Below are 19,677 nucleotides of genomic sequence, written 5' to 3' on the forward strand. Positions count from 1 at the left end.
GGAAGGGCCCCAGGTGGGCAGAGGGAGAAGGGAGGGAATCTCAGGATCTCCTAGGGCCACGGCCCTGAAACTGGTCTGTGTGTTCCTGTAGAATGGTAGTTTCCATAAAATTAGCCGTCGTCTTGTTGTGTTCTGGGACCCACCAATCGAATTTCCTTACATTTGGAATGGAATTAATAAATTTTCTCATGGAGTCAATTGACATTAGTTAGTCAAAGATAAATTTAGTTTATTTGTCGAGGTAGTTTCCTTGGGCAAGTATAGGTTTGTCTGTCACACATGTCTACAAGTGTGGCCTGTCATCACTGTTTGTTTCTCTGTGTGTACGTGTATATATGTATATTTGTGTGTACGTATGGTTGTGTGTATGTACACATATGCATATTTATGTGTATGTGTGTATATGTGCATGTGCATATTTGCGTATGTTTGCATGTATGTGTAGGTGAGTATATGTGTGCATATCTGTATTTGTATGTACAGTTTTGTCAGTGTGTGTATAGTGTGTTTATGTGTGTATGTGTATATTTGCACATGTGTATATTTGTGTGTTTGTCTATCTGAAAGGAGCGTAGGATATGAGCTTCTGTCCTGCCAGCTCTTGTTCTCCCACTGAATCATCAGCCATTTCCTGCATGTCTCCTCTTGTTTCTGCACATGTATCTCACTGCATTTTGTTGAAATGTGTGAAATGCAGACATTCCACACCCTTTCCTACCCCCTTGCACTCTCACCAACCTTGGGCACTTGCTCACCTGTGGCAGCACCCGTCTCACAGATGTCACTTCCACCTCCTGCCTGTGTTTCTGAGGAACAGAAGGCATGGCCTGTCTTTGTGATCACGATGTCTGAGCACCCTTTCTTTAGCCCCTTTGGTCCATTTGAGTCACTTGGATGTATACTAATATTATCAATGGCACACTGCTCTGCTCTCCGTTCCTCAGTCAAGTCTTCCTTAGAGCCTGGCACTCGGTGCTGGGGGAGGGAACAGGTGTGGGCCCTGCCTTCGGGGAGCTTATAGTCCCTGGGGGAAATACACACTTATTGATGAATTTCTTATAAAATGTCTCATTGATACTTATGTTAAACGATCTGAACGAATAGAATGGATTACTAGAAGAAAAAACATTGCAACTGGATTGCTGTGAGAAAGGTGAACGGGACCCTCTCTAAGTTGAGGTCACTGATGAGCTGGCGTTCAGTGGTGTGGAGAAGTAAGAAGAGTGTTGTGGGAACTCTGCACACAGCATGTGGCACTGAGGGTTCTGAAGCAGGAAAAGACCACGTGGCAGCAGCTGAATGAGCTGGAGAGAGAGAGAGAGAGAGACAGGCAGAGGCCATGTCACATACAATCGAGCCCTTTGCTAAAACCAGATGTGTGATGGATTTTGAATTTTAGTCTTAGTACAGTTGAAACCACTGAAGAATATTAACAGGAGGATTTTATTCTGAACATCTCAGTGTAGCTGCTATGAGGAAAACAGACAAGAAGAAAGGAGAGGTGGTCCAGGGCCCCTGAGTTGGGAGACTCACATGGTCCCAGACCCAAGGGGACAGTGCTTACACTAGGGTGGGGCAAAGGAGACAGAGGGAGGGGAACTGACACTCAGGCTACGTTAGAGCTGGCATTGACAGAAATGGCTCTTTGGTAGATGGTGATATACAGGGTTTGAAAGTCCTTTTAAACACTGCCTTGTATACATATCACAATTAGTAGTAAGGGTATTTAAATGTTTTACTAAACTTGGGCAGAGCATCCTCTGGTAGGCATGTTTCCACCAAGTTACTGTATCAGTTAAAAATCTTTTGGGCTTCTGGTAGGACAATTCTGAGCAGTCACTTAGCGAATAAGCAGTAAAAACACTTGATTAACTTACATGCAAAGTCTGGAGGTAGACAGTTCTAAAACTGGTATAGTAGCTCAGTGATGTCATCAAAAACCCAGACCTTAATATCCTTCTGTGACTCCCAGTTTATGGTTTTCATCCTAAAAGGTGTGTTACCACATCTTCTTCCAGTAATTGTGTCATGACTCAGTAACATTAATTTTGAGAAGAGGGTGTTCTAGTCTGTTATTAATGATGGAAAAATCATTCCCAGAAGACTTCTGGCAAACTTCTCCTTATATATCTCATTGGCCGTATAACACCTAAAGCTACAGAGGAGGCTGGGACAGTGAGCGTCCTCCAAACGGACATTCATGTGCCATTTTGGCCCAAATTCTGTTGCATTTCCTGGGGCCTCCTGCGCAAAACCAGGATTCTGTTCATACTGGAGAAGAGGTGGCCTCTAGGGATCTCTGCCACTGATTTTGATTTGCTATCCATTAACAGTTTAAAGATTCAGAAATTCAGTTTGGTGTCCCTTTAATTATCCCTTTAGATGTGCCTATTACTTCAATACCTCTGTGACTGCCAGATCCGGCACCGGATAGAAGCCATTGTGGCCTTCTCAGATGACTTTGTAGCTAAGCTCCAAGACAATCAGCGCTTCCGATACAATGAAGTTATGCAAGCCTTAAACATGTCGGCTGCACTCACAGCCAGGAAGACAAAGGAATTCAGGTCACCACCTCAAGAACAGGTACGTGACTGAGTTGAAAGGTACTCCTTTTTTTCTTTGGGTTTTAGCTCATTCAGGATCCATGCATTGCAAAATTACAAGTTACAAGTGTATTTTTTCCCATTCTCTTTCAACCAGCCAAGTTGATGCAGTTGGTATTCTTAATTTCTCAAAACAATCTACTTGGTTAGTTTAAACAAATGAGAGACTTATTACAAGGGATCAAGTGTATCATGAACTCTTTGAGGAAACCAATGTGCAAGATTCTGAAGTTATACAAATAGAAACAATATCCAACAGCAGGTGGTTCTTCATGGCTGATATGGTTCCATCCCAGCTAGCAGGAACCCGTGACTCCTAGGGCTCGATACTAGACACTTTCTATTTAGTTCCTCCATAGAAGAATGAAATTTCATTGCTACCATTCTTGCTGGAAGATTGATCACCTGTTTGTGGTTCTTCCTCTTGTCGTTCACCTCCAAACTGAGGTCCCCCTGGGTGTAGCAGAACCAAAGAACTGAGTGAATCTGGAGTCTTCCTCAGGATGGGACTCACAGTGTGAGAAATTACCAGGCGGTAGCTATGGAGGTCAAAGATACAACTGACAGATCTTGTCTTCAATATCTTGTCCTTACTGTTTCCCTCTTGATTCAAGATACCTCCAGATGAAAGTGTTTAGGGACTTACTGCAGAATTAATTTTTTCTCACCAGAATGTAATTTCTTTGAGGGAAGGGACACAGAATGTTGTTTATTTTTATACACATCACTTATTAAGCAGAGACCAAGTCCAACCCCTCCCAGATTATCTCCATTTGTTAAACTGTTATTGGGAGACTTCTGCTTCTGGAAAGATGGAGTACATGCACCTTTCCCTATTCTAAGTACAACCATAACCCTGGGCATTACATAAAAGATAGCATAAGAAGACTCTGAAAGATAGAGAGGAGAAAGGCTACAGAACAGAACTCAGGACCTGAGGAAAGACATGGTGGTGAGTTCCCTTGGGTTTTCTTTTTGCCTCATCTGTCCCACATATGGGGCTAAAGAAGCTGGCTACCCAGAACGCCAACAAGCAAAGACAAGAAAAGCCCCAACAGAAACCTTCTACACGCAGCCAAAGGACCAGGGAAACTGTCTGTCTTTCTAGCCAGACAGAAACTTGTAGTTAATAACTGCACAACTCCAGCCAAACAGCACAGAAAACACTGTACCCTGAACCCCATCCCAAGCAGCAATGCCGAATCATGAGTCCAGCCTTCCACTCTCACCAGCTGTAATGAGGTACTCTGGCGGGGAGCTGGGACTTGATCCTGCTGAGTGGTCATGAGGTCTCCAAAGTGTCAGTAGAGGCCATAGAGAGAGAAGGACCAACCGGGGTTGTATGAATACACATTAGTAGGGAACTGGAGCTTTCAGCCTCGTCCAGCAGGAACACAGTGTCCTCCCTCCTTCAAGTGTCCGAGGCAGCTGAGTGGGGAAATGGACTTCTACTCCCACCTGGCAGTAACAAATGTAACCAAGGTCTAGTCCTGCTAGATAGTATCAGATGACGCCAAACGGTTACATAAGAGCCAAAGTCTCACAACATTATACCAAAAATGTCCAGGTTTTCATTAAAAATCACACACTACACCAAGAACCAGGAAAAACTTGAAGGGAAAATATAATCAATAGATACCAACTCTGAGATGACAAAGATGTTGAAATTATCTGACAGAGCTTTTAAAGCAGCCATCATAAAACTGTTTCTAAAAGAAAGGAAGGAAGGAAGGAAGTCCCAGCAAAGGAATAGAAGATATAAAGAACCAAATGGAAATTTTAGAAGTGAAAAATACAATAACCAAAATTTAAAAACCCTCAATGGATGGACTTAACAGCAAAATGGCGGTGACTGAGAAAGGAATCATTGAACTTGAACTGAAGAGAGAACAATAGAAATCACCCAGCCCCCAAAACAGAAAAAAGGCTGAAAAAAAAAGTAGATTCTCAGGGACAAGTATAAATATAACAAAAGATCTAACATTTGTGACATGAGTGTTTCAGGGACAGGAGAAAAATGGTGACTTGGAAAACCAATGGTTGAAAACTTTACAAATTTGGCAAAAGATATTAAAAAAAAAAAAATCAAGAGGCTGAGTAAACTCCAAACAGGATACCCAAAGAAATTTAGACCAAACATATCGTAGTCAAACTTCTGAAAACTAAAGACCAGAAACATACTTGAGAGTAGTGAAAAAGAAATGGCACCTATTGGGGAAAAACAGACTGAGTGACAGCAGATTTCTACTCAGAAAACATGGAGGCCAGAAAGAAGTAGCACAGTTTTCAAGTGCTGAAAGAAAAGAACTGTCAACCTGAATTCTATACTCAGTATAAATATCCTTCAGGAATGAAGGGGAAATCAAGACATTCCTTAAATGAAGGAACACAATGATTATTTGGCTGCATTAGATCTATCCTGAAAGAATGCCTGAAGGATGTTCTTTAAACAGAAAGAGTAAAATTTTGAAAATCAGGAAGGAAGTAATTACAGCAGAAAGTGTTAAGACATGGGTAAATACAGTACATTTTCCTTTTCCCATGAGTTCTTTACATGAAGATCCATGTATAAGTCAACCCCGTGCAGTTCAAACTCATGTTGTTCAAGGGTCAACTGCCTTTTCAGTCCATGGTTGGGAATCCACGTATGTAGAGTGCTGACTTAAGTTATATGTAGGTTTTCGACTGTGAGGGAGGTCGGTGTCCCAACTTCTATGGTGTTAGCTGAATAGGAAATATTTAAGACAATTATATTTTAGATGGAGAAGAAGAAGGGACATAAAAAAGATAAGGCTTCTGTACTTATGTCAAACTAGTAAAGTAGACTGTAGACTATGATAAATTATGTATGTATAATGTAGTGTCCAGAGCCACCACTAAAAAAGCTTTACAAAGAAATACACTTAAAAATACCATGATAATTCAAAGTGAGATCCTAAAATTTGTTCATGGAACCCACAGCAAATTGGGAAAAAAATAGAACAAACAGTAAACAAGTAAAATAACAGACATATCAATAACATAACATATCAACAAATTCATGAATATAAATAAATATACCAGTTAAAAGACAGAGTTTGGGGAAGTGGATTTTAAAAACTTCGCCTAACTACATGCTGTCTATAAGAAACTCACTTCATGTATAATCATGTAGGTTGGCTGAAAGTAAAAGGATGAAAAAAGATATATCATGAAAAATTAATCAAAAGAAAGTACTAGTGCCTATATCAGAGCAAGCAAGATTACCAGAGACAGATGGGGCATTACATACTGATAATGTATACACTAAACAACAGAGCTACAAAATATGTGACATCAACACAGATAGAATTGAGAGGAGAAATAGACAAGTACACAATTATAGTTTGCGACTTCAACACCCCTCTCACAATAATTGATGAAACTAGACAGAAAATCAGTAAGAATATAGGAGAATGCAACTCTATCACCGGCTAACAGGATTTTTGGATATTTGTGGACTATACCCAATAACAGAATACACATTTTTTTTCAAGTGCCAATAAAATACAAAGATGGACTGTGTCCTGGGCCATAAAACCACTTCAACAAACATAGAATAATTGGATTTTTTTACTGCAGAATTTTTTTATTTTTTTTTTACTTCAGTACAGTAGTACCTCGGTTTTCAAACGTCTCTGTTGATGAACAGTTCGGTTTATGAACACCGTAAACCCAGAAGTAAATGCTTCGGTTTTCAAACATGCCTTGGAAGTCAAACTTGTCACATGGCTTCCGCTGAGTGCAAGATCCTGAGGCCTAGCTGTCGGCTGTTTTCCAACGTTTCAGACCTTCCGGAACAGATTACGTTGAAAACCGAGGTACCACTGTAGAGTCAAATAGAAATCAACAACAGATCCATCCATGTTGTTGCAAATGGCAGTATTTCATCTTTTCTTATGGCAGAGTAGTATTCCATTGTGTATAGTACTACATCTTCTTTATCCAATCATCTATCAAAGGACACTTTGCACTTTGGTTGTTTCCGTGTCTTGGCCACTGTAAATAATGCTGCAGTGAACATTGGAGTACATATATTTTTACAGGTAAATGTTTTCAAGTTTTTTGGGTAGATACCCAGGAGAGGGACTGCTGGGTCATATGGTAATTCTATTCTAAATTTTTTGAGGAACCTCCACACTGTTTTCCCTAGTGGTTGCACCAATTTACATTCCCACCTGCAGTGTATGGTGGGTTCCTTTTTCTCCAGTGACACAGACAATAGTTTAGTGGTTACCGGAGGGAAAGGGGGAAGAAGGGGATGGTAGTACAGGGTAAAGGGGGTCAAACATATGGTGATGGAAGGAGCACTGACGCTGGATAGTGAACACATAATGCGATATATAGACGATGTATTGTAGAATTGTACACTTGAAACATATGTAGCCCTAAGTAGTTTTGTTGACCATTGTCACCCTAATAAATTTTAATAAAAAAAAAAAGAAAGAAAACCTGACCTCCCCTCCCCCCAAAAAAAAGAAAAAAAGAAAGAGAAAGAAAAGAAAAAAAAGAAATCAATAACAGGAAGATGATAGGAAAATCTCCAAAAACTTGGAAAGTAAACAATACACTTCTAAATAATCCATGGTTTAAGAAGAAAGGGAAGTCTCAAAGAAAATTTAAAAATACATTGAAATGAGAGGAAAATTTTGGAAATGGCTAAAGCAGTGCTGAGAGGGAAATACATTTAAAAAGATAAAAAACACTCAAATCAATAATCTAAGTGCCCATCACAAGAATTTAGAAAAAGAAGAACAAAATAAACCCAAAGCAACCAGAAGGAAGGTAATAATAGAGATAAGAGCAGATATAAATCATTAAACTGAAAACAGGACAATTGAAAACGATCAGTGAATCTTGAAGCTGGTTATTGTAAAATATTAAAATTGGCAAAACTCTAAAACAGACTGACAAAGGAAAAAAGAGAGAAGACACAGATTATCAATATCAAGAATGAAATGAGGTATCACTACAGACCCTGCAGACATCCAGAGCATCATATGATAATACGTATATGTACACTGTATGATACCACATATAACATTCTTGACATAATACAGAAATGGAGAGTAGATTAGTAGTTGACAGGAATTAGAGATGAGGAGCAGGCAGGAGGGCAGTGGGTGTGGATATAAACAGGTATCAGGAGGGAACCTTGAGATCATGGAGTTCTCTTACCAGTGTTGACATTCTGGTTGTGATACTGTACTACTGTTTTGCAAGATGCTACCATGGGGGAAACTGAGCAAAGGGTACATGGGATCTGTCTCTGTATTGTTTCTTATAATAACATATGAATCTACAATGAACTCAAAATAAAAGTTTAAAAGAATTCACATAAAAAATCTCTAAAAAGAAAACAGCTGTTTGCTTAAGGGAAATTATGGAGCAGCAATGGACCTTCCTTTTCTTCATTCATAAATGTAATATTACTGTGTCTAAAATGAAATTAAATGGAAGAAAGTTTCTTGCCCTTTGCTTATTTGTTTAACTGAACTCTTAACAAAAGCATAGTTAGTTATCCATTATATTAGATTTTTCCTTCTTTACTGGTATACCCTTCTCAAAAAAGAGTTCTTTAAAATATTCAATAAGGTGTAGAAATTAGCTAGAAAATGGAAATCTAGGACAAGCATAATAAAATATTTTAATAACATTTAGAATTTAGTTGATTTAAGAACTCTAAGTATATATGGGTCTAACATATTGTGCCATTGAGAAAGGAAGAAACTTGCATGACTGTTTTGCAGAGTGTTAAGCTTTGAATGATTTCATTTATTTTGTGGTTATTTGTTGGATTCAATGATAGGTAATACTTTTTCATCTGTTGGGCAACAATTTATGAGTACTTAAAAACAGGTTTTGAACATCTTTGGTTTTCACAATCTTTGCTGTGTCTTTCCTGAATCCACTTCTCTCTCGTTCTTGTTCTTCCTCTTCCTTGTTCCAAACTTTCAGATCAATATGCTCCTCAATTTCAAGGATGACAAAAGTGAATGTCCATGTCCTGAAGAAATCCGAGACCAACTCTTGGATTTTCATGAAGATCTGATGGCACATTGTGGTAAGATCTTCTTGACGTATAGCTCTTCTTATATGTATAAATACTGGTACAAAAAGTAAGTATATATGTAATAGGCTCACCAGTACACATGATGCCTCTTATGAGATCACCTAAGAATATTTATTATGGTAAAATGGTTAACTGATCCTGTGTGGGGGGGTCAGGAGGAGTAGAGAGATCAGAAAGACGGTCAGTGCAGAAGATGACTGAAATTCTCCCTCTTTTCCCTCTTAACCTCAGTGGCAGGGCATGGGAAGGGAGAATGAGGAATTGTAACCAGATGCTTTTGGCAGAAGGTGAGTGTTAGGTTGATGTTGTCTAAGGAAATTTGATCACAGACGGTTGTATTTAAACTGATTGCAGGGTTGCGTTTTAGGACTGGCCTGGGAAATCCAGCATATATTTTTTGAAATTAATGCCAAAGGAAATCCTGCACTAAATTATATGTCAGTAGTCAAATCTATTAAAGGAATTCTCCTCTCCTTTTATTCAAAGAATGTTTAAAATGGAATTGGTTAGATGTTCTGGATGGTTACTTCCTTCTGTCTTTATGAAATAACGTGGATAAAGTCTGTGTTCTAGGGAAAGAAAATGAATTAGCCATTTCTAAAGTGATAGGTGTAGCATCAGTGGTATGATTTTATTTTAATAAAGAGAATAAAAGCACCATCTTGAATAGTTTATGAAGAACCACTAAATGACTGCTATAAAGTTATTATATGTACATATGTACACACACACTATATTTATATACTATATTAATATATATTGTATATAAATATAGGGAATATTCTAAAATGGTAGAACTACTGCTTCAGATATAAAGCACCCCCTAGTTTAGGATACCTAATTATGCTTATTCTCTGCATCTCAGCTCATTAAAATACCACTGACACTTATGGAGCCAAGTGAGGGGGATAAAAGTGAGGGAGGTTTTAGGCAGGCAGAACTACAGGTCTAGACAAATGGCGCCCAAAGTCAGAGATGCTTGTATCGGCTCCAGTAGCAGAGTTGATCTTGACTCCTGAGAGAGTCTTTGCTCTGTGCTCAGTTTTGTATTTTGTGCTGGCTGCTGATGGCCCTGAGCCCACAGGAACAGAGGAAGAAGAGAGAGGAGGAAAAGAGGCCAATGGTGAATCTTATCTCTGTGTCCTACTGGGCAAGCTTGCGTACTCAGTGTTGTCAAATGTTTTAGACATGGCGGCATTGCTTTCAGCCATGATTGGAAAAGGTGGCAAAGCCTGGGAAGTATTTCTCCTAAACGTACTTTTTAACTGTTTGTTTTCTTCTTTCTCCTTGCTTCATTCATCCTAGGAATTGAGCTGGATGAAGATGGTTCTCTGGATGGAAATAGTGATTTAACAATTAGAGGACGCCTGCTGTCCCTGGTAGAAAAGGTGACATACCTGAAGAAGAAACAAACTGAAAAGCCAGTTGAGAGTGACGCCAAGAAGTCCAGTAAGCAGTATGAAGGGGCACTGCAGAGTGACTCAACTGCTGACACTCATTCATCCTACTACTATCTCACTAGATGAGCCCGTGAGAAAATTGAGTTCACAGCTCCCAAGAATTACATCCTCAGTAAATGCCTGGAGCCACCAGAAGTAGACAGCACCAAACTATATGTATAGGAACAGACATATATAGGACATGTGCAGCATTGTAAGGGTGGACGGGCTCCCTAGAGCGCTGAAAGTTTAGGTATTAGATCAGAGACTATCGAGAGAAAATAAAAGGCAGTCATTTAGCCTTCCTATCTAAATATTATGCAATTGATTTTCAAATATTCTTGCATCAAGTTAAACCTTTTTTTAAAGTTTAAATAGACATTGTCTGTAACTATATTTTAGTTCTGAAATATTTTATAAATGGTTATGTGTTTCTGGTTCATTCATATCCTATTTAACTGAAGAGTGACAGCTGATACTCCGTGAAAACAAGTGAGCACACGGACAGTGAGTCTCCCAGACCCACACCCTCATCTGGAAGGGGCAGAAGTAGGTCTGTGAGATCTGCTTACATGTTACCTCAGTCCTAGGACTCCATTCATTTTCAGATGCCGTGCTGGTAGATAACAGTTTTTACTAAAAGATAAAATAAATAAATAAATAAATAAACTCAAGAAAAAAAAATTTTCTCACTAACTTACAATGGAAACCCTTTAAACAATTACGTCTAAATTTATTTTTTAGTGTCAAATTTGAATCAGGTCTTCTTCAAAATCTGAGTTCAACATTTCCTTTTATTTTGTGTTATTATGAAGCTTATGAATTTGACTTATTTAAAATGACAATGTGGTTTTGAGGTATATGGAAGTATATTGGTATTTAATCTGCATTTTGTAGATTAAAATCGGTAGTTTTTCTTTTCCATTAAATAATGTATAGATTAAAGCAGGTAAAACAGCTTCTTTTCAAAATCATCCGGAGTACTGATGATAGGAATTAAATACCTCATTATGTATGAATTGGTCACATCAACCCGACTTAGCTTTGATAATTGTAGTAGTTATTTTAAGAGGTTTGAAATTTGTATTGTTTTTAAGTGTACTACATTATATATTACATAGCAAATAATCTATATATGGAAAGATTTTTCACTTTAATACAGCTTCACAATCAAGTCATTTTAAAGACATTTTAAGTGGCAATTGGGATCCAGATTTAAGTAGAAATATAATTACATGTGGTTGCTATTGCATATGACTCAGATGAGGAGACAGTTGGGTAACTAGATAGCTCCTTGGATGACTATGACTGACTCTTACAAGGATATATGACATGAGATCTTCTGGGAGGAAAGTAATGGAACAAAAAAAATAAAGTAACAGCACCACTCACAGTGATTGCCCTATGGATTGCCAATAGTGGTTTTGAAACAACTAAAATCCTTTAATTATAAAAATGGTTCTTAAAAAGAAGTTTGTGGATTTTCATTTTTGCATGTCTATAACCCATCTTTATTGACATACATATATATGTTTAAATGAAGTTTATATCCTTCAAAGACTATTCCTAAAAATTCTGGTACACATACGAGTTTGGGGTTATGAGATCAGTTGAAATGCCCAACTAATTTGTCTTCTCTTACTGTTTTTTCTTTAAAAAAAAAAAATCAATAACGACTCTGCAGCCACTCTTCAGCAGCTGATTTCTGACACGATGGTTCGATGGGCTCAAGAGTCTGTCATTGAAGACCCTGAGTTGGTGAGGGCCATGTTTGTGTTGCTCCATCGACAGTATGATGGCATTGGGGGTCTGGTTCGGGCCCTGCCGAAGACCTACACCATAAACAGCGTTTCCGTGGAGGACACCATCAATCTGCTGGCATCTCTTGGTCAGATCCGTTCTCTGCTGAGTGTGAGGATGGGCAAAGAGGAAGAGAAGCTTATGATTCGTGGATTAGGGTAAATTATGTAATTATTACAACTTTTGCCATATGTATTTCTTCTAATTGTTTATCCTAAATCTAGCACAATAGGCACATTAATGCAAATCCATTGTCAAGATTATACGATCATTAAATTAGATTATAGTTTTTCTAGAGATTAAGTTGAAAGCTAACTAAAAAAGTTGCTCAATAAATACATGTCTAATTTTACACCTAGATGCTAAAATAACTACGATATACAACAAATATCTTAGAGTTTGTTTTTTATTAACTTCTCAGGTATGTGTAATTGTATATAAGCATGTAGGTGAATAAAACTCCACCAAAATTCATGGGGGGATAAACATTTATAAGCAGGAAATAATAAGGATGGTTGTCTATATCTACTGGGCCTTGAAAAAAGAATGGGGAAAAACAACTCTTCTAAGAATTTAGCATTGTAAGTTGTTCTTCACGTGGATTTGAAGGTTAACATTTATAGCTCATGCATAGGCTAAGGGTCCCCAAGCTGAGAAATTAACATAAAAAAGGGCCTGGAGTTATGCTTTCTCAGCTCAAGTTACTCTGAAATTTTGCAAGAAACACATAAATATTACCAAAGATAAGCGCATAATCAAAAATTGCAAAGCACATAAAGAAACAATTCACCATAAATAAGGATCTGTAGATATAATAAATAGTGGAGTTAGAACACTTCTTCCAAGAACTTCAGATAATAGAATGCCAGAAAGAGAACATAAAGATACTGTACACAAAGGAATAAATCAAATCTCCAAATATAAGATATACAAAGAGTCCAGGAAGATTTGAAAAAGATCCAAATAGAACTTCTAGAAATGAAAAATATGATAATTGACATTAAAACAATGATGTAGTTAAATTACAGATAAGATCTAGCTGAAGAGAAAATTAATAGATACTGTCATAGAGCTGAGGAAATTAGTAATGCAGAACTGAGTGATAAAGAAATACAAAAGACAAGTTAAGAGACCTGGGGGATAGTATAAGGAGGTCCAGTATTTGCTGCATAGGATTTCTAGAAAAAAACAGAACAGATGAACTAGAGAATGGGAATATTTGAAGAGCTCTTGGCTTGAGTTTTTCAGAATTAATGAAAAACATGAATTCACAGACTCATAAAGCACCAATAGTTCCACATCCACAGACAGATAAATGTAGTGAATTTATCACTGCATAAAACCGGTGATAGACTATTTTACAAGACTATATAGAGAAAAGCCAGAACATTGGCAAAGAAATGATGTTTAGAATTCTCAATAGCAGAACTGGAAGCATAACTCAATGCAACACTACATTTAAAGTTCTGACAGAAAATAACCATCAATTTAGAATATGTTACCCAACTTAGAATTCAGCAGAATGAGCTTGTGCTTTGTATGGATTTGGAGATTAGAATTTATAACCTATATTCAAGAGTGAGGGCAAAACAAAGATATTTATGAATGTTAACTTACAGTCCCTCTTTGAAAGACCTAACGGTTGTACATTTGAGAAAAGAAAATGGAATTCAGAGAGAAGGAATGGGAAGCAATAAGTTTTAGTGAGACTATTACTGGTGTGTATACGCACAAATCTAAGCAACGATTAAGCTTGCATAACTTGGCGATATGAAAATAAAAGGGAATTCATATACCAGAGAAAAAGAAAAGCTTCCATTTTTCACAAGAAAAATACCTAAACATAAGGATGTAGAAATCTGGAAAGTAGAATATTGAAAAGTGATGTAGAAGACAGATACTCAACAAGAAAGGAAGGAAGGAGGGAAAGAAGGAAAGAAGGAAAGAAAAAAGCTGTAATCTAGTTCTATAAATATCAGATAAAAGAAGAGCTAATGATGATGAGTAAAGGAGTAAAGAAACCTAAAGGTGGTTCTTTGAAAAAAAAACAAAAAACTAATGAAATACAGAATAATCAGTTTTATCGTTGACAAACTAAAAAAACATAATTGTGTGGGGAAAAAAGTATGGAAGTATTCAGATTGTGTGATGTCATTTATATAAATTTTAAATTCATAAAGCAATACTGTGTATTGTCCATGAGCCTATTAAGTATTTGAAATCACAAAAATAAACTAGAAGGTTATATTCCAAAGTCATTATAATCGTTGCCCACTAAAAATAAATATACTAACTGGACAAAGAGAGAGTACAGAAGAGCCGGAACAACAAAAGGAAATTTTATGGCCTTTATTTATAATTATATGAGCATGAGTCTTTTTTGAATACTGATACATGAATGTAACCCTAGGAAGCTTCTCAGAATAAGTGATCTTAATTAACCAACGAAAAGGGAAGGATTCAAGGAAATGGAGAACACTTGCTTTCCCAAATGAGTATATAACAGTAAAATGTGTTGTTAACATATAACCCATTCAGTAGTGATAAAACTCCAAATCATTATGAAAGAAAATAAAGTATTTTTGTGAAATTAGAAATATTCCTAAAATAGACACATCTAGTAAGTGACAACCTGCTTACTGAGTGGTAGAATTATAAATCCATTTCATTTACCTTGAACAAAGGCAAACACGATTTTTCAATTAAGACTTTTCAAAGTTAGGTCATACAAAGGATTTGAATGGACAAGAGAACAAATCCTGTGATTGTAACTGATTTGAATGTTGAGGTTCTCTTGCTGAATGGGCTGCTCTCTAATGTGAAGGAAATGGATGCCTTTTTACCTTATTTCTTCTTGCATGAAACAGATCAGGAAACTGTATCAGTCCTGACCCCCAATCAGTTTTCTGAGTTGTGCTATCTAAAAGCTCTCTCTTTATTAAAAAAAGAAAGAAAAAGAAAAAAAAAGAAAAAACAAAAATAAAGAAAAGAAAGAGAAAGTAAAAAACACACAACTAAAACTGAAAAAAAAGAACCAGAAGAATCCTACTATTCCAGTTTCTCGATACATCCATGGTAACTAAAATTTAGCATGTGACTAAATGAATGGGTGAGTGCCTCAATTATGGAAATCAGATTGGAAGCAAAGTTTCTGATTTCTTACCATCCGTACATTATTTTTTTTGCTGTAATTCTGACAGGAAAGTGTTCTATAGAAAAAAAAAACCTCTTGCATCAGCTTGATTTACGTTAAAAGAAAAATTAACAGAGCTCTTCATTTAGAATGACTACAAAACAATATCCATAGGAATACCTTTATACACATATTGTAATATCATAATGCAATAATAATGAGAAAAAACATTTTAGGTACCATCTGCTGTGGTTTCTTTAAATTGAAATGTCCATTTTAATGAGTTGGATTGCTTGTACCTGGACTTCATGTGTATTCAGTTTCTTTTAGAGAATATGTATCCTTTAAAAAGCATTTCAGGATAACATAGGATGTAGCAGGAAATAATGTAATTGTTATTAAATATACAAATATTGAACACAGTACTAAAGTAGCATATATGAAATGCAGATATACTTACCTATTAATAATTGATACAGACATTTTCCTATAAACATGGTGTAACACTGATTCTTATTTCTATACAAAAGAAGGTTGAGCACATTTGAATATACATTAGGAATGATAAGTGTCCAAAACTATATTTCATATTAGTGAATGTTTACATATTTAGTACATTTCTTGTAACTGAAAACAACTTGTATACTATTTTGATAGGTTATCAGAATTTTTGAGGAAAACTCACTAAATTGTACTTATTAACTTTTGTGGTTGAACTGTGATTGCCAGTAATTATTTCCAAAAGATTTATCTGGATCTCAGATAGATTTGAATTTACGTTTTGCTCTGACCTCTGCATTCCCTCCTTCCCTGTGTTGTTCTTTGTAGGGATATCATGAATAACAAAGTGTTTTACCAGCACCCAAATCTCATGAGGGCACTGGGGATGCATGAGACAGTGATGGAGGTCATGGTGAACGTCCTTGGAGGTGGGGAGTCCAAGGTAAAGGACGACCTTTGATTCTTGGGATGCTGTTTATTCCAGCCTCCTGGACTACATGCATTGCATATTCTTAATAAGGATTTCTTAACTTCTCTTAGGAGAACTGTTTTTAAAGACACCTGTGGAAAAAACAAGCAAAACTTTACAGATTGAGAGTTGGATAGACTACTAGTGGGTTTTCCTTTGATGTTGATAATTTTTGGCTTATGCTGTGTAATTTGCTATATCCTAAATTATTATCATTTAGGGGCTATTTAGAAACTTTAAAAGTGAATGCTGTCCTCATTTTTTAAAGTTTTGAATTATAAATCAGTTTCTATCACATTAGAGGTCAATCACACAAACACATCCTTCAGACCCATCCAATCATTCCCCTTGATTCAGATGACAGTTGGTCCCACTGAATTCCTGATCCAGACCGAGATTTGAGGATGGTGCTCTGGAATATTTATTGTAAGACTCTAAGGTGAATTATTAAGGGATTACATTTTAAAATAAACCTCTTTAAGACCAAATGAATAAAGTAACATAACAAATAACTTCATATAAATTGGTATAATTTCATGACCTCTGATTTCCAAAATATATTTCAGTATTTTTTTGAAATTTTACGACGTATTTTTCAAAACATGGAAATGAGTCCATAATTCTCATGTTCAGTCTACTAGTTAGGCAGATTTATAAAGATATTTGTAAAATATTTTGTTAAAGAAGGAGTCCAGGGATCACCTGCATCTCCTAGAGCAAGATTGGCGCTCAGGGGAGATGTGTTTGGTGGGACCCAACTTCTGGTCCCGGTGCTCATCATCATGGCAGACATGTCGGGTGCAAATCAGGGAAATTCTGCATCCCTGGAATCTTAATGATAACAAGAATAATAGTAACACTAACACTGAGAAGCTCACTCTGTTATGTGTTCCAAATAATAAGCTGGGTATTTTTCAAGTGTCTCATTGGCAGCCTCCTTTCTTATCTAAAGTGAGTATTGTCCCTCTTATTCTAATTTTACAGAATGGTGAGTAAGATGGCATCATTCCCCAAGGAAGCAGAGCAAATAGTGCTACCCTACCCTGCCTGATTCCTAAACCAGGCTCACACCACCTTCAGCTTTAGGGCTGTAGATTAATTCCATATCCAGCCATTGATGGTTGGTACTGAAGTTTCACAATTAGTGTCAGATGATTTTCTGTGACTCAAGGACTAGGTGAGTCCAAGTCTGGAAGTGGGAAGGTCTTCAGTATCTGAGGCTTGGCAGACATGGGCACATGTGGGTTGATGATGTGATTGAGACGTCAACCTATGAACTTAATTTTATAAAGATAATTTCCCTTCATAGCTAATTAAATGCTCTTCATGTAGGAGATCACTTTTCCCAAGATGGTGGCCAACTGTTGCCGTTTTCTCTGTTACTTCTGTCGGATAAGTAGGCAGAATCAAAAAGCTATGTTTGACCATCTCAGTTATTTATTGGAAAACAGCAGTGTTGGTCTCGGTGAGTAAATTTCTGACTCTTCTTTAATCTTTAAGATAAAAAAGAATATAATTATTCCAATGTAATATACATTAATTCAGGTTACTGCAATATGTATTGCACTTAGAAATTAAATTTTAAGCGAAAGTGTGTTTTTACCTGGAATTCATAGTTGCAGCACAATCCAGGTTCTGTTTCATTTTGATTTGGATTAATAGCTTCCCCAGCTATGAGAGGTTCAACACCGCTGGATGTGGCAGCCGCCTCGGTGATGGATAATAACGAGCTGGCCTTAGCTTTGCGTGAGCCTGATCTGGAAAAGGTAAGCAACGTTCTGCCCTTGTGTTCCTGCTTGTTCAGAGGTGTGTCTCGAGATTCTTTAAATATAACTGTAATATAGTTATGATTATGTTACTATAACTATATATCTTACATACTATACCTACGTTACACATACAATAGTATAATAATAAGTTACAAAGAACAAACAATTTGAGATGAGGTGTTTCCTGTGATCACACGCATTTTTGTCGGGATAGAGAATCAACTTGCTCTCTGTTCCTGTGTGTTTTTGTCCTTCCATGATATCTGCTGTCACTTTTGCTTTACTCATAGTGTTCCAATTTTTAAAAATGTGATTTTAACATCTCATTCATACATTTTATATTAGATGGAAGTTTATGTATTGCAATTGAAGGCATCAGTGATATACTCAGGTCAGGCACCCTGAGCATATGCCACCACATCCATGTTTGCCAGAATATAGATTAGTTTCCCCCTAGTTTAATGGCAGGTACCATCTAAGTAGTCTTCCTGATCCTTCTTTGCTTCCCTATGCAGTAGCCAGAGTGAGACTCTTAAAAGGCTCATACAAATCCTCTGCCCAGAACTTTTCAAAAACTTCCTGCCTCATTTCAGCAGCTCCTACCCCAGCTGATTTCACATGTCAGTCTTATTTCATTTCCACAGCCCTCCTGATCTCTCTTTGTGCTCCAGCCACACTGGACCTCTTGCTGTCTCTGAAACTGGCCAGTGTGCTGCTACCTCAGGGCCTTTGCACTTGCTGTTCCCTCCATCTGCATCCTTCCTCTGCCAGATGTCCTCATGGCTCTTTTCCAGATGTCCTTATAGTCACTGATCCAAAGTCACCTTCTTTTCAGTGCTTCCATGTCCATGCTATTTAAAACCGAAAACTCTTCTCCACTTCCTTAAGTTCTTCCTATCCTCTTTACTGCTTTAGCTTCTACAGTTGAAAAAAAATGTGGATTTGTGTATTATATACATAAATGTACATTTTCATTTAATTTATATTTATATCAATATAGTATAAATATTTATAGTTTAAAATTATATTTATATTTCAAAATAAATTTTTTTTTACTAAAACCTATATATTTATGTATTTTTTAAAAATCTGTTGCCTGCCATAATGTAAGGCCAGTAGGTTCAGCACATTTTTTCTCCGTTGTTCACTGCTTTGTCCCAGTTGGAGAGAACAGCACTGGCACTCAGGTTGACACTCAATGCACAGCTGCCGAGGGCATGAGAAAGTGAACTCGTCCCCAAACCCTTCTGACATGCCACTCCAGGGTCATGAAGCTTGGCATCTCTGACCAACCTCAGGAGAATTTTCTCCCATCCATAATTTAAAATCTTTTTTATCTGCAGATTAAAATGGCTACCATTTAAAAGGTTGACAATGCCAAACGTTGCCCAGGGTGTGGAGCAACAGAACATCATCTACTGCTGTTGGGAGGACAAATGCTAATGTCAGTTTGGAAGGCAGTTTGGCTGTTCCCTAACAAGTTAAACATGCGCCTGTCACAAACATCCACTTAGCCTTTTTACTCCTAGGTATTTCCTCAATAGAAATAAAAATATATGTCCACACAAAGATATGTTTACATCAGCTTTATTCATCCTAGCCTCAAACTGGAGACTACTCAAGTGTCCATCAACCGACAAATAGATAATCAAAACCGGGGTGTTTGTAACCACAGCGGGATGCTATTATTAGGCTCTAAACAGGAACGAAGTTTTGAATGTGCCACAGCAAAACATGAATGAATCTCAGAATCCTCATTCTGAGTGAAAGAAGCCAGGCGCAGAAAGATACACACTGGATGATTGTAGGCATAAATGTTCTAGAATATGCAAACTGTGTCCTGACAGAAGGTGCATTGTCCAGGCTCAGGCA

At 37.1% G+C, this 19,677-nt stretch overlaps 1 protein-coding gene across 12 annotated transcripts in view; it reads left to right on the plus strand.

Moving 5' to 3' along the window:
- RYR2 (ryanodine receptor 2) overlaps nucleotides 1–19,677 on the plus strand; it is a 567,150-nt gene that overhangs the window by 390,759 nt on the left and 156,714 nt on the right. For all 12 annotated transcript variants that reach the window (XM_074316777.1, XM_074316766.1, XM_074316767.1 and 9 more), the window contains 7 exons: nucleotides 2,383–2,583; nucleotides 8,580–8,685; nucleotides 10,000–10,143; nucleotides 11,818–12,091; nucleotides 15,895–16,009; nucleotides 17,369–17,501; nucleotides 17,699–17,802. In XM_074316777.1, coding sequence (XP_074172878.1) covers nucleotides 2,383–2,583; nucleotides 8,580–8,685; nucleotides 10,000–10,143; nucleotides 11,818–12,091; nucleotides 15,895–16,009; nucleotides 17,369–17,501; nucleotides 17,699–17,802 — 1,077 coding nt within the window. The remainder of the gene's footprint in view (nucleotides 1–2,382; nucleotides 2,584–8,579; nucleotides 8,686–9,999; nucleotides 10,144–11,817; nucleotides 12,092–15,894; nucleotides 16,010–17,368; nucleotides 17,502–17,698; nucleotides 17,803–19,677) is intronic.

This window comes from Rhinolophus sinicus, linkage group LG12 (genome assembly GCF_036562045.2).
Source record: "Rhinolophus sinicus isolate RSC01 linkage group LG12, ASM3656204v1, whole genome shotgun sequence".
Taxonomy (NCBI): domain Eukaryota; kingdom Metazoa; phylum Chordata; class Mammalia; order Chiroptera; family Rhinolophidae; genus Rhinolophus; species Rhinolophus sinicus.